The following is a 12,541-nucleotide window of genomic DNA, read 5'->3' as shown; positions in this document are numbered from 1 at the left end:
TGCTGTTATTTGCACCTTACTATTTATTGTTACTTATGGGAGTTAACTGGGACCTTGAGTACACTATTTCGTTTCACCTCGTGTACCACGTGTGATGTGAATGACAATAAAGCCTTATCTTATCTTAATACAGTTAATGGGACATGTACACAAACATATAGAATACTCATCTGGTTGAAAAGTATCAGAATTTAGTTAATGTAACAAGTCTTAATGGATAAATAGAACTAATTAGGTTGGTACATATAAAAATAAATAGTTTTGTTATGCTTACTTCTTTCCTTCTGTGTGTACTTCTCATTTTCAGTGGCAAGTATCCCCACAGGACCACCACTGAGCATGTATTATTTGGGGGATGAATCATTTTCAGCACTACGGTGACCCTGACATGGTACAACGTGCACCTATACATGAATCTGATAAAACAGACAATGGGTGTAGATACAAGATATGTGTACTTAATAATCTAGAAGTGACCTCATATTTGATAAACTGCAGGACAAAATAAATAATTATATCAGAGATATAACTACACTTATTTTTTATTTGTTTATTCTCTATTCCACACTATTTACATCTTATTATGCAAAGCGTCATATGATAAGCACAGGGCTATTAGCACTATGTAAGTTGTATATACCTGTGTATAAAATTAGTACAGATGTTTTATGACTGTGTTTTGAAACTTAGAACACATAACATGAAATAACATGGAATGACCTAATGCATGTTTAAAGGAATATATGTGATTGTTTTAATAAAAAAAAGGCTAAAATGAAGTGTACAATTCTGTGAAATACAACTTGCTGATTTTTGCAAATCTGTCACACTTAACTGTTTCAGATCTTTAAACAAGACAACCTGAGTAAACACAAAATACAGTTTCAAAATCATAATATCATGTATAAATAAAGTTATCACATAACAAGTGGCCCTGTGTAAAAAAGTATTTGCCCCCTAGTTAAGCAACCAAATTAACCAAATTTAGTTGATAACTGAGATCAGTTAAACTAGACACACCCATGCTTCATTACTACCAGCTCTTTTGAATGTAAACATTACTTAAATAGAACCTACTCAGAAATATGAAGTTGGCTAAAAGGTCTCAATAAGCTGCACACTTCAGTCTAGAGGGGATAAGAAAGAGTACATCAGTCTGGGAACTGTTACAAAGCCTTTTTTAAGCTCTGGGACTCAAGCAAACATGAAGTTTCACCTGTTTCCTTCGAAACACATGGGTGAAACACTGTCATTTTCTTTTGTCACATTTCCCTGAATATGTAAAGTACAAATGTTGTTCCCTCTTGAGTGTTTCATATTTCTGTGTGATTGTTATTCAGAAACAGCATCATATTCATATTTTCCAGCTATGCACATTTTCTCCTGTTGAAAATTAGCTTAGATTTTTCCTGTTGCATAACATGCTCCAATGGAATAGAAGTGGAGACCACAGTGAGGTATTTGGAACAGTGGTGAAACAGTGGTAAGTGGCTAGCCTCTTAAAAGAAGTCATAAAGGAAGCCAGGTAAATATTTAAGGAGCTACAGGCCTTACTCACTTCAGACATGGTCCGCATTTATGATTCCATCATTAGAAAGAAACTGCAAAGGTTTCAAAACACTTCTAAACAAGAGAAACATAAAGGCTCATCTCAAATTTAAAATACACCTTCTTGACCCCAAGCCATTTGGAATAATCTCCTGTGGACTAGTGAGTTGAAACTGGAACTTTTTTAAAGACAAATATCCCGTTACATCTGGCATAAAGCTAACACCACATTTCACAATAAGAATATCATATCAACAAACATGGTGGTGGTAGTGTGAAGGTGTGGGGCTGCTTTGATGCTTCCTGTCCTGGGTAACTTGTCATATTTAATGGAACCATGAATTCTATTTTCTACCAGAAAGTCCTTCTGGAGAATGTTTAGCCATCCGTCCATGATCTGAAGTTCAAGCATCATTGGATTATGCAGCAAGAAAAAACAATCTGAAGCAAAGGAGCAATTAATTTGCAAAATTTTTCACATGGGTTATTGCAAACCTCTTTCAATCAATAAATTAAACTGAGTTTTGTGTTTCCTATGGATCCCCTTGGCCTATTTTGTTTGAAAATCTGAAACCATTTATTGGTCAAATATGCTAAGAAAAATAATCAAGGAAATTAGGAGGGGGCAAATACTTTTACAAGGCAGCGTAGTAAAGGCTTTTAAATCAGACAGAGTAAAATAATCATGACACTATACTAGGATAAAAAAGCAGTCCTATAATAAAATAAATAAAATAAAATAAAGAATAAAATAAAGAAACATAAAGGGGGTGACACAAAATGAAAATGAATAAAAATGAATAAAAAGCATCATCCATTTAATAGTATGTGACTTTGAGAGTTTCAATCATCTGTTTGTTTCACATCATCTGTCATCCCTCAGTTCCAAACACCTGTTTCCACTGAGACACAATGTGTGTAATTTTCATTTTTACACATTTGTCCGAATACAAGTGTTGTTCCCTCTTGAATGTCTCATATTTTGTGATTGTTATTCAGAAACAGCATCATATTGATATTTTCCAGTTCCACACATTTTCTCCTGTTAAAAACGAGCTGTGATTTTTCCTGCTGCATAACACGCTCTAATGGAATAGCAGTGGAGACCAGAGTGAGGTATTTGTGGGCAACTATGGTCAATTCTTTAAAATCATTTTTAGTTGACCAAAACACAAAAGGATTCAGAGTTCTTGATGTGTCACTTTCTGTGGCGTATCTATGTAGAAGTAAATCTTCATAACTTCTCTGGCCACCATGTTCTTTTTTGCATCCGCTACTACTTGCTCCACTTCCCTGCTTGCGCATTTCTTCTTTGATGTAAGCTTTGATTTTTTCGAAGTGCTGGAGTACACTGCTTTTGAATCTTGGATCCAGAGCTGTGCTAACAGAGAACAGTAAATTTTGTTTGATGCTTCCCATGTGATGGTCAATTCTCTCAGCAAGCCTCTGTGCTACCTTATTCCCATTTTGCCTTAGATGTTCCAGACTCCTCTGAAGTTTGTCGCACATAGGTATAATGTTGGAGACTGAACTGTAACCGCTCTCGCCCATCTCCTCTACGATGTTTTTGATGACCCTGAGTGCCACCACTGCACTATCCAGCATCATTCTCTCTTTTTCATTGAGCCAAAGATTGTCCTCTTGCCTTTTCATGAACTCTGTGGAAATGGACTGCCACTGGTCAGAGATGTTTTCCAGCATGGTAAGCACAGGAAGCCAGTCAGCCCCAGGAGACTGAGTCAGCTGAACTGTTCTCAGTGCTTCACTTTTCTGGTGAAAAAATGCAACGATACGGCGGCACTTCTTCAGCAAACCTCTCCAGTCAGAGTTATCCATAGCTTCATTGAAGACTTTGTTGAGGGTATGGCTAAAGCAAGGCATGTATGTCCACCTTGCTTTTTGCTTTTTCATGCCATCTACATTCACGACCACTACCTGAATTTTATCAATGATTTTCCACTCAGTTGAAATTCTCACAAGCTGCTGATGTACATTCTCGGGTGTGTGCTCACCGAGAAGATGTGCCGTTTCAAGCATGTACGATTTCAGTTCCCAGTTCTCATCAATAAAGTGACAAATTACCGTGAGATAGGATGCATCCTTGCTTGAGATCCACATTTCGGCGGAAAGCACCAGGTCTTTTGCATAACTGACTTCCTTCTGCACTTTCAGTCTTATATGCGCATACATACTCAAGAGTTCAGTTCGAACCCAAGAGGCACTTAGTGGAATGTCAGCAGACGGCTGTAGGACTTGCACTAACTGTTGGAATCCTTCTTCTTCAACCAGGTTTAGCGGCTGTAAGTCCATAACAATCATATTCAGCATGTGAGTTCTCAAGTTTGATCTCCTTTGGTCTCCTAAATAAAAACAAGAATAATTTTATGTGATTTTATGAGCTTGATGCAGTAAGCATAAAGAAATCTCTTCAGTGATTAAAAGATTGCAAAGTTGCATTATACGCTTCAAAAAATTGATGAAACATCAAATGTAGTACATGTATATATGTATATATATATATATATATATATATATATATATATATATATATATATAGATTGAAGTTGTCAAAACAAGATATTTTTATGCAGTGTAAATACAACATGGATATAATTCACTGTTATTTTATCAGTGTACCACAGGTAGTTCCAACTTTGCAATGTAATTGGCTGAGAGGCACACTATGAGTGCTAATATCTCCAAATAATGGCACCATGAATGCATATTTGTATTGGCCAGTAAGGCAACAGTGACAGCCACTCATTAAAAACGTGTGTCAAGCCTGCTGAAAAGATTTATGATGACAGCAAGTGACCCCAGTGAGTGACAGCGACAAAACCATAATGCTCCCATTGTAATCAGTGTAGTTGTTTACACTTCCATTTTTGGTATTTGAATTAAGTAAAATAAAAAAGCATTTCTTTTTCAGTGAATTACCATTAAAATTTTAGGTCATAGAAGTTATGCCACCCTGGCTAGAGGCTACTCATAAGTGACTGTTTGCTTATATAGTTTACATTTACATTTTACATTTACAGCATTTGGCTGAGGCTCTTATCCAGAGCGACTTACAATTTGATCATTTTACACAGGGAGGCCAAGGTGGTGTTAGGAGTCTTGCCCAAGGACCCTTATTAGTATAGTGTAGGGTGCTTGCCCTGGTTGAGGATTGAACCCCAGTCTACAGTGTTGAAGGCAAAGGTGTTAACCACTACACTAGCCAACCACCTTTACTTTATACTTTATATAGTTACTTTATACTTTGTTGTCTGGCAAGCTTGATCATTAGATTCAGTAACCTCTAGCGAGGGATGCCCAACTTCTGTGACCTAAAATTTAACTTTAGTTAATATTTTATTTTAGTTATTAATTTTATAAATTAAAAAAATATTCATTTTAGTTAATATTAACACTGAAAAAGAGAGATACATTTCATTTATTTGATTCAAATGTTTACATGATTTCTTCAAGAACAACTAAAATACATCAACTCAGTTTTATCGTTGTTTTACTAGCAGCAGTAACTGTGTTGAATAAATCAAACACATTCTAATTTAAGCAAAGAAGATGTCATGAATCATTGTTTTAGTTTTCCTTAGCCACCCCAACAAATTCACTGAGTGTAGCCTGGCAACCCCGTTGTGAAAGTTCTACAGCCCGGGTGGGGAGAAGTTGTTGTATTATGTGTTTAATCTGCTGTGAACAACTAGTATTGCTTTCAAATCTGTTACATATGTGTAAAGTGTGTAGCTAGTTATCTTAAGCTATTAGCTGATGAGATTACACTATATATATGCTTAGTCTTGACGAGAAGGCCTGGCATTTCTGGCATTAGACATCCTGAAGATTTTCCACAGTAGCATTCATCTGCAGCAGTGCCAGACCCAAACCATTTTTCTTTATGGAGTGTAAATAAACTTTCTAATGAATTGTTGTTTGTCATAATTGCTTCAGAATTGAACTATAACAATCATCAATTGCTATAATTAGTGGTATAATCTCAATACACCTGTCACTACACCTCTGAATCATCACTGCGATGATTTCCATGGGCAATCCACACCACATCCATGCTTCAGGCTCACTCTGATCTCACTGTAGCAACACTTTTATTGCATAACCTATGTTACTGTTACAAAAACTGTACATTCAAAATGTTACTGTTTTTTCAAGTAGTTATATAAACAATAATAATAATAAGTATTATTATTATTAATAATAATAATAATAATAATAATAATAATAATAATAATAATAAATTGTTTATAATTCAGCAAATCCTCACCTATGCATGTGGGTAGGCGCAGTTGTCTGACATATGGCTTGTGCAGCTGGGAATCATGTTCTCTTCTTTGCAAACCAGGACGATGAGTTTCTTGAGTAGAGTGCTCTCTTCCTGCTCGAAAGGATTCACACAGAATCAGTTAAAAATAAAACATGCTGTCAAAGTGAGCAGTTAACCCTGTGGTACCAATGACCATATTTTTCTCATTGATTATGATGGTGATAGTTTTGATATGAAATTACACAACAACAAAAATGTCTTGTGAAAAAAGTCAAACTATAATAACGTATGGACTGTAAAGAGACTTTGTTTTGCTATTCACTGTAATCCAAGGTTGTTCTCATACATTTTGTGCCTATAAACCTGTCAGCTTGTAATACATATAGGGAAAAAAAACTCATTTGCATGTGCTGAATGGAAAATTACTGTAGCGGTCCACTCACTCAGAGCAAGTCTTACCTGTCTGGGTGGAGCTCCTGTGTCTGTATATCGTTTTAAAGGACAAACGCCTGGGGGAATGACCTCCCTTTTCTTTTTTGAAACGGTTTCTCTCTGCATAAAACATTCACAGTTATAAATGTGAAACAAGCACATTAAAATATAACTTGGATTAGGACATAACAGTATTTGGTTATATCACAGAGAAGCTGCTTCAAGGCTTCACTCACAAAGAGGAAAAAGTCAATTAAAAGAACTCACCACAGGGAGCTTTCCACTTCTCCATGTTGCAGTAGTTCCAAATCACTATTTGTGGGTTTTTGATATCTTTAGGCTCTGTTTTCTTTCGTCATCTAAAACGGCAGTGTACTCGGATGTGTCGTCCACAGGGCTGGCCGATTCCACTCTTTCTTCAAATTCAAGAACATTGGATTAAGAATAACCTGAAAAAGTACATTAATAAAGTAACTGCAATGCAAACATGCAAACGGGCTCGGTCGACAGGCTCTTACCTCCTCAGTGGAGCGTGGATCACTGGGTGATCGGAGCGGTGTTTTGCAAGCTTATCAGGTAGTTTCAGTTTCAGTTCTGCGAAAGTGAAATGCTGAAAAAGCTTCTGAACGTGTTGTTGAATAATTATCGAGCTCCTCCCAAGAGATTAAAGACACTCTGTTCTGTTCATGGTTACAGGGCTCAGTACTATCTTAAATAAAGTCATCTTTATTTGTTTATTCATGCAGCACTTTTCAAAACAGGTTTTCAACATTTTTCATTAAAGCAAAGTTCTCTACAGTGTGAAAAGGAATTCAAAACATTAAAAAAATGAAACGACTGAATTTGAAACAACAGTAAAAACACATAATACTAAGGATTCAAATTGAAAAAAAAATTTTTTTCTGCTCATTGTGCCCGTTTATGGCTGTGGAAGGCCACAAAACTATTTAGCAACCTGGAGTTTAATTTCTGGAAATAATCAAACAAACCACTCATCCATTTTGGATAAGAGGAACAATTCCTAGCTAAAAGCAGCAACACACGACTGAGTCTTCAGTGTCTTTTTAAAACTGCTTTGGCCAAGTTTCAGGATGGACGAACGCAGATCTCAGTGTTTACATCTTTCGTTTACATCGTGCATTTTCAGATCACATTTGCTTTTCAACTGATTGCATTAAAACCAAATGTTAACACAACCAGGACGCAGTGTGTCACGATCGGATCACTCAAACTACACTCTGAAGTGGTCAGAGGCGGATCTTGTGTCCAAGCACAATGCATGTTGTGGTCTGTATATAACTGCATGAGCAGAAATGCCTCTACCAAGTCCTGACTAGCAGGTGAGAGAATAACCAAAGAAACAAACACTGGAATTTCCCAAACCAGCAGTCTTCTGGGTCTTGGGCACTTTGAAAGCCAGGCCAAGCTTACCGACTCTTATCGTAACGAGGGGGGAAAAAATGAACAAATGTTTGGCCACCAGAGGGCGCTGCATGGCTGCTCCTAATCAGGGTAGATCCAGTACACCTGTGGGACGCCTATTTAAGAGCGAGGCTCAGGTTCAGCCTCGCTCAGTCTTTGTTTGAAGTTCTTACAAACGACTTGGCCGGTAATTTGGGCAGAGACAAGAGGGATTTTCTCTCGCGGCTCTTTTCACTCTCTGGCGACTCGAGATCTATCTTGTCTCTTCGAGTTGCTACTCTTTACTACTGGGGGGGAAAAAAAGGCATCAAACCAATTGTTTTCTGTCACGCTTTCGCTGTTTTTGTTTTTTTTTCCCGGATTGAGATTAAAGAAGTCTTTTGTTTGGGGAGCCTTCAGCTGGCGTTTGTTTGTTTCGTGCTGGCCTGCTTGCGTGGCAGTGCCTTGATCTCCCCCCGAGGCAGTGTTTAGGCGGGAGTTGAATCTCCACCCGTTTTCGGGCTCACTGTTTAAAGGACGCCCCCGCTGAGCTTATTCCACTGGTGGTGCAGAGGTGTTAACAAGGTAACGCCTCCAATACAGAGGCGTATTCATTCATTCATCCATCCATCCATCCATCCATCCATCCATTTACTAAGCCGCTTCTCCGTCAGGGTCGCTAGGAGGCGTATTCATAGCTGGTTAAATCTAGCGGTGCAATGTATTCTACCAAATACAACATTTAAGAACAAATGCACTTATTCCCAGACCGTTATAAATACACTTAAATTAATTGAAAATATACGATCAGAGTCACCTAGTAGACATAGTTTCTGGTTAAAAGGCATTGGAAAGTCATCCAAAATGAACTTCCACTAGTACACTCTCAAAAGATGGCACTCTGCCATGAATCCTATGCCGAACCATTTCCTGCTTAATACGCTGTACAGTTCTATAGTTGGTCACACTTTCACTTCAGACGGCATGCACAGTAGAAAAAATCATTTGACGTGAAATGGCATTAATACTCAGGCCAAATATTGAGTGTATGGTATACTAGACTACTATTGGTTTTCTGGCCTATTATACCAGCGCTCTAGGAGCACTGCTCCACTGTCTTGTATGAGTACTATGCTTAACCCCTTAAATAGCCATTAAAAACACAGGTTAATGTAGATTTTGCAAACACAGAGGTCAAACAAAGGGGTGTATATATTAGGCATTTAACAAGTCCAGGATCACTTGCAGGTGTGCAAATGGGAGGAGAAAGGGACGGTCCAAGTTTAATCTCCACAGAGGGGGGAGGGCACTTGGATGGGCCCAAAGTTTTATTGCACATTTCTAAGAGCAACTCAAGCAGTTGGCGTTTGAAGTCCCAGGAGTTACTGGATAATGGGCCTTTGTATGTAATAAGCCTGGGATTTTGAGACGTTAAAGCCTTAAGTGTGAGATTGCTGCATCACACCAAACTAAACTTTCATAACCAAATAAACTAATGATCAAAATGAGTTTTGTTCCAAGATAACAAATGAATCCTTAAGTGAGTCCTTAATGGTCATGTCTCCATTTGAAAGCAGAATGCAAACAATCTGGATTAGAAAGAACATGAAGTTAATGAAACGAAATTTAAAATAACCCCAAGTTTTATCTCCTGATTTTAGCCCCTTGCTTGCTTGAGTGAAAAACCACTTGGAGTTGAAACAAAGTGCCATCATTCAGTCTTTAGCTTCTCTCTCTTCTATCATCTGCTTTATTTGGTTGGGTTCTGATGTTGAAGTATGGCATTGATGTCGGTCTTCAGCTTGTCTCTCTAGACTCAACCGCCCAGTTTCACCATGTGCAACTCTGCACTCCCCTCAGTGTGATTCTGTCCACAAGCCCTATAGATAAACGTACTATACGCAGCCAAAGACAATATGCGTCATAAGTTAATAACTTCAAGATTGGCAGCTGTGCAAAGTCAGCTTTGTCATTCTTTCTCATCACAATAGGATGTGGTGAAATGGCTTCAAAAATTAAATTATGTACACTTAACATTTACAGCATTTAGCAGACAGAGTGTCTTACAAGAAGTGCTTTGTCAATCTAGAGAAAGTATCTTTGCTAGTTACCAATAGCTTAGAGAAAAAGACAGTCCTGAGCTCAGATACTGCTAGAAACAAATGTCACTGCAGACACCAAGAGAAAAAGAAACAGAGTTGAACGCAGAACTCTGTGCCATTCAATGCAATAAAATAAGATACAATACAATAATCTACAATACAGAGTGCAGTACAATAAAATAAGTTCAGCTTATAGTTCAATGCTCATTTAAGTGCTGTGTAAAGAGATGAGTCTTCAGTCTGCGTTTGAAGACAGCAAGAGATTCTGCTGTTCGGACAGCCAGTGGGAGTTCATTCCACCACCTGGGTGCCAGTACAGAGAACATTCTCAACGCTTGTCTTCCGTGCACCTTGAAGGATGGCGGTTCAAGCCGAGCTGTACTCGAAGCTCGAAGGGCTCGTGGTACAGTTCTTGATTTCACCATTGCCATCAAGAAGGTAGGGGCTGGTCCATTTTTGGCTTTGTAGGCAAGCATTAGGGTTTTAAATCTGATGTGTGCAGCTACAGGAAGCCAGTGAAGGGAGCGCAGCAGTGGGGTGACGTGGCTGAACTTGGGCAGATTGAAGACGAGTCGTGCTGCCGCATTCTGGATGAGTTGCAGAGGCTTGATGGTCTGCATGGGAAGACTAGCCAAGAGTGAGTTGCAGTAGTCAAGTTTTGAGATGACCAGAGACTGCACTAGCACCTGGGTGGCCTCTCGGGTGAGGAAGGGTCGGATCCTCCGGATGTTGTACAGTAGATACCTGCATGACCGAGTCAGGTTCGCGATGTGAGTCGATAACTGGCCGTCTAGGGTCACACCAAGACTTCTTGCCTCTGCAGATAGAACAATGAGGGCGTTCTCGAATGAGATGGCAAGATCATGAGGACCTGTAGTCACAGGGATGAATATCAGCTCGGTCTAGCTGGGATTGAGCTTCAGGTGGTGGGCTGCCATCCATGTAGAGATGTCAGACAGGCATGCCGAGATGCGACTGGAAACCTGTGTCAGAGGGAGAGAAAGAAAACATTAGTTGAGTGTCATCAGCATAACAGTGGTAAGAGAAGCCATGAAGAAGATATTACATCACCATGAGAGCTAGTGTAAAGAGAAGAGGACCCAGGACCGAGCCTTGGGGGACACCAATGGAGAGGATGTGAACCCTCTCCATGTTACCTGATAAGAGCGATCCTCCAGGTAGGACTTGAACCACTTCCACGCATAACCAGTGATTCCGAGGTTGGTGAGGGTGTCCAGAAGGATCGTATGGTTGACTGTTCACATTTTCACAACATTCAGTTAATCAATCAGCGAAATAGTGATTGCAGATTGCATTTCTGTGTTCGGGTAAATCCACATGAGGTTCCTCCTCATTTATTTGGGGTATGGCAGGATGTTGCTCCCTTCTTATGGTGGCAATGATGTGCAATACCACCCATGCCACTGTCACATGCCCTCTCTGGGGTGACCCTGAGCCCCCGCAGGCACTGAAACCTGGCCTTGAGAATCCTGATCGTCACTTCAACCCTTGCTCTTGTTCTGCAGAGGGCCAGGTTGTAGCGTGACTGGGGTCCAGGGTCAGGGTATGGCGTCATCACATACGGCATGCAGGGATACCCTCTGTCTGCAAGGAGGATGCCGTCGTATTGTCCTGTAAGCACACAGGGGGTGCAGTGGCTTAAAACAATGTAACAATACACTAAATGTGAACCACACCCACAGCTAAAGTGCCACAGGCTTACCCTGATCAAATTTACTGTATAGCGCAGACTCTCAAAATCCTTGCATCATGTACAGAGCCTGGCCATTTGGCTTCAACATTAATGTTGGTAGCATCATTCTTCATCATTGTACATTCTTACAGTCCTGTTTAAAACTGTCTCTTCCGAAATTCTGTAAAGCTGCTTTGTGACATCCGTTGTAAAAAGCGCTATACAAATTGATTTTGATACTTGTATATTAATGCTGTGGAAGGATTTTGTTTACATAATCCCCTTCATTTTCGGCAGGTGCTTTAATTGGAATGTGGGTTCCATCCATGCATCCAATGACTCTTGGAAACCTTAACATTTAAATTTTGCAGAGCTATTATCTTTCACTTCCCATTTGTCTGATTTAATTTTGTAATCTTTGTTAATAAAGACAAACGTGCAATTCTGTGGAAGTCCTCTTTAATGTTCATTAAAGGCTTATGCCCAGATAACACCACAGAACTGTACAACTGTTTTAAAGCTAGGCATACTTTGCGGACTGACCGACATACAGTTGCCTTGCCTGTGTGTTCAGCGTCTCCTACATTGTATGAAAAAGACCCATTGGCAAAGAAACAGAGAGCAATGCATAAAGTCTGCAGAGACATGAGGGCTGATCCCTGATGAGTGATATTTGAAATGTGTGGCTTTAAAATATTGTTTAGGTATAAAATTGACTGTGGAAAAACGGTAATGTTCAAGGAGAAACTCATCGGGAAATGAAAGCACATCTAATGTGGGTCTAATTACTCAATCACGACGAAGAGCTCTGCGAAAAATTTGCACTTCAATATCAACTGGATCCTGGAGAAAAGGACACGCCATGTTTTCATGAGAAGTGGGCGTAACCCTGAGTTCGGAGTAAGTTGACCTGCCAGTGAGCAGGTTGGCTTCAGAGCGCAAGTTGCTATAGTAACTGACTCATGTTCTCTCTAAGCTCAGTTTCTGGAACGGAAAACCCTGAGTTTTCATTTAACTCTGAGTTTACTTACCCGGTTTGGTCACTTAACCCACTTTCTGGAATACCCCTCAGGACTGAAG

At 39.4% G+C, this 12,541-nt stretch overlaps 1 protein-coding gene and 1 pseudogene across 3 annotated transcripts; both read right to left on the bottom strand.

Annotated features, from left to right (window-relative positions):
• Window positions 1–530: 530 nt before the first annotated feature.
• si:ch211-152f22.4 (E3 SUMO-protein ligase ZBED1) lies at window positions 531–6,857 on the bottom strand. 3 transcript variants are annotated; one of them, XM_017701726.2, is made up of 5 exons: window positions 6,784–6,857; window positions 6,533–6,681; window positions 6,293–6,385; window positions 5,834–5,944; window positions 531–3,908 (listed from the first exon to the last, which is right to left on the bottom strand). In XM_017701726.2, exons 2-5 carry the CDS (start codon window positions 6,555–6,557, stop codon window positions 2,524–2,526), a joined length of 1,614 nt encoding a protein of 537 aa, XP_017557215.1. In that variant the 5' UTR covers window positions 6,558–6,681; window positions 6,784–6,857; the 3' UTR covers window positions 531–2,523. The 3 variants fall into 3 exon arrangements, with proteins under 3 accessions (XP_017557215.1, XP_017557232.1, XP_017557224.1); XM_017701743.2 differs by having other exon boundaries at window positions 6,533–6,677; window positions 6,784–6,856; XM_017701735.2 differs by having other exon boundaries at window positions 6,533–6,714; window positions 6,784–6,841.
• Window positions 6,858–11,052: 4,195 nt separating this feature from the next.
• On the bottom strand, window positions 11,053–12,325 carry LOC119265019 (annotated as a pseudogene).
• Between the last annotated feature and the right edge of the window lie 216 nt (window positions 12,326–12,541).

The sequence above is a fragment of the Pygocentrus nattereri genome, chromosome 13, assembly GCF_015220715.1.
Source record: "Pygocentrus nattereri isolate fPygNat1 chromosome 13, fPygNat1.pri, whole genome shotgun sequence".
NCBI classification, from domain to species: Eukaryota; Metazoa; Chordata; class Actinopteri; order Characiformes; family Serrasalmidae; genus Pygocentrus; species Pygocentrus nattereri.
The sequence above is the reverse complement of the archived record's forward strand: the minus strand, read 5'-3'. Positions and strand labels throughout refer to the sequence as shown.

Bases quoted from the DNA above. Each gene is read 5' to 3' on its own strand.
- si:ch211-152f22.4 (XM_017701726.2), bottom strand. From the start codon at position 6,557: ATGGAGAAGTGGAAAGCTCCCTGTG. The intron at 5,945-6,292 runs GTAAGACTTGCT...CCTTTCGAGCAG, and splicing joins CAGGAGCTCCACCCAGACAG to GAAGAGAGCACTCTACTCAA. The intron at 3,909-5,833 runs GTGAGGATTTGC...GTTTTTATTTAG, and splicing joins GCGCCTACCCACATGCATAG to GAGACCAAAGGAGATCAAAC.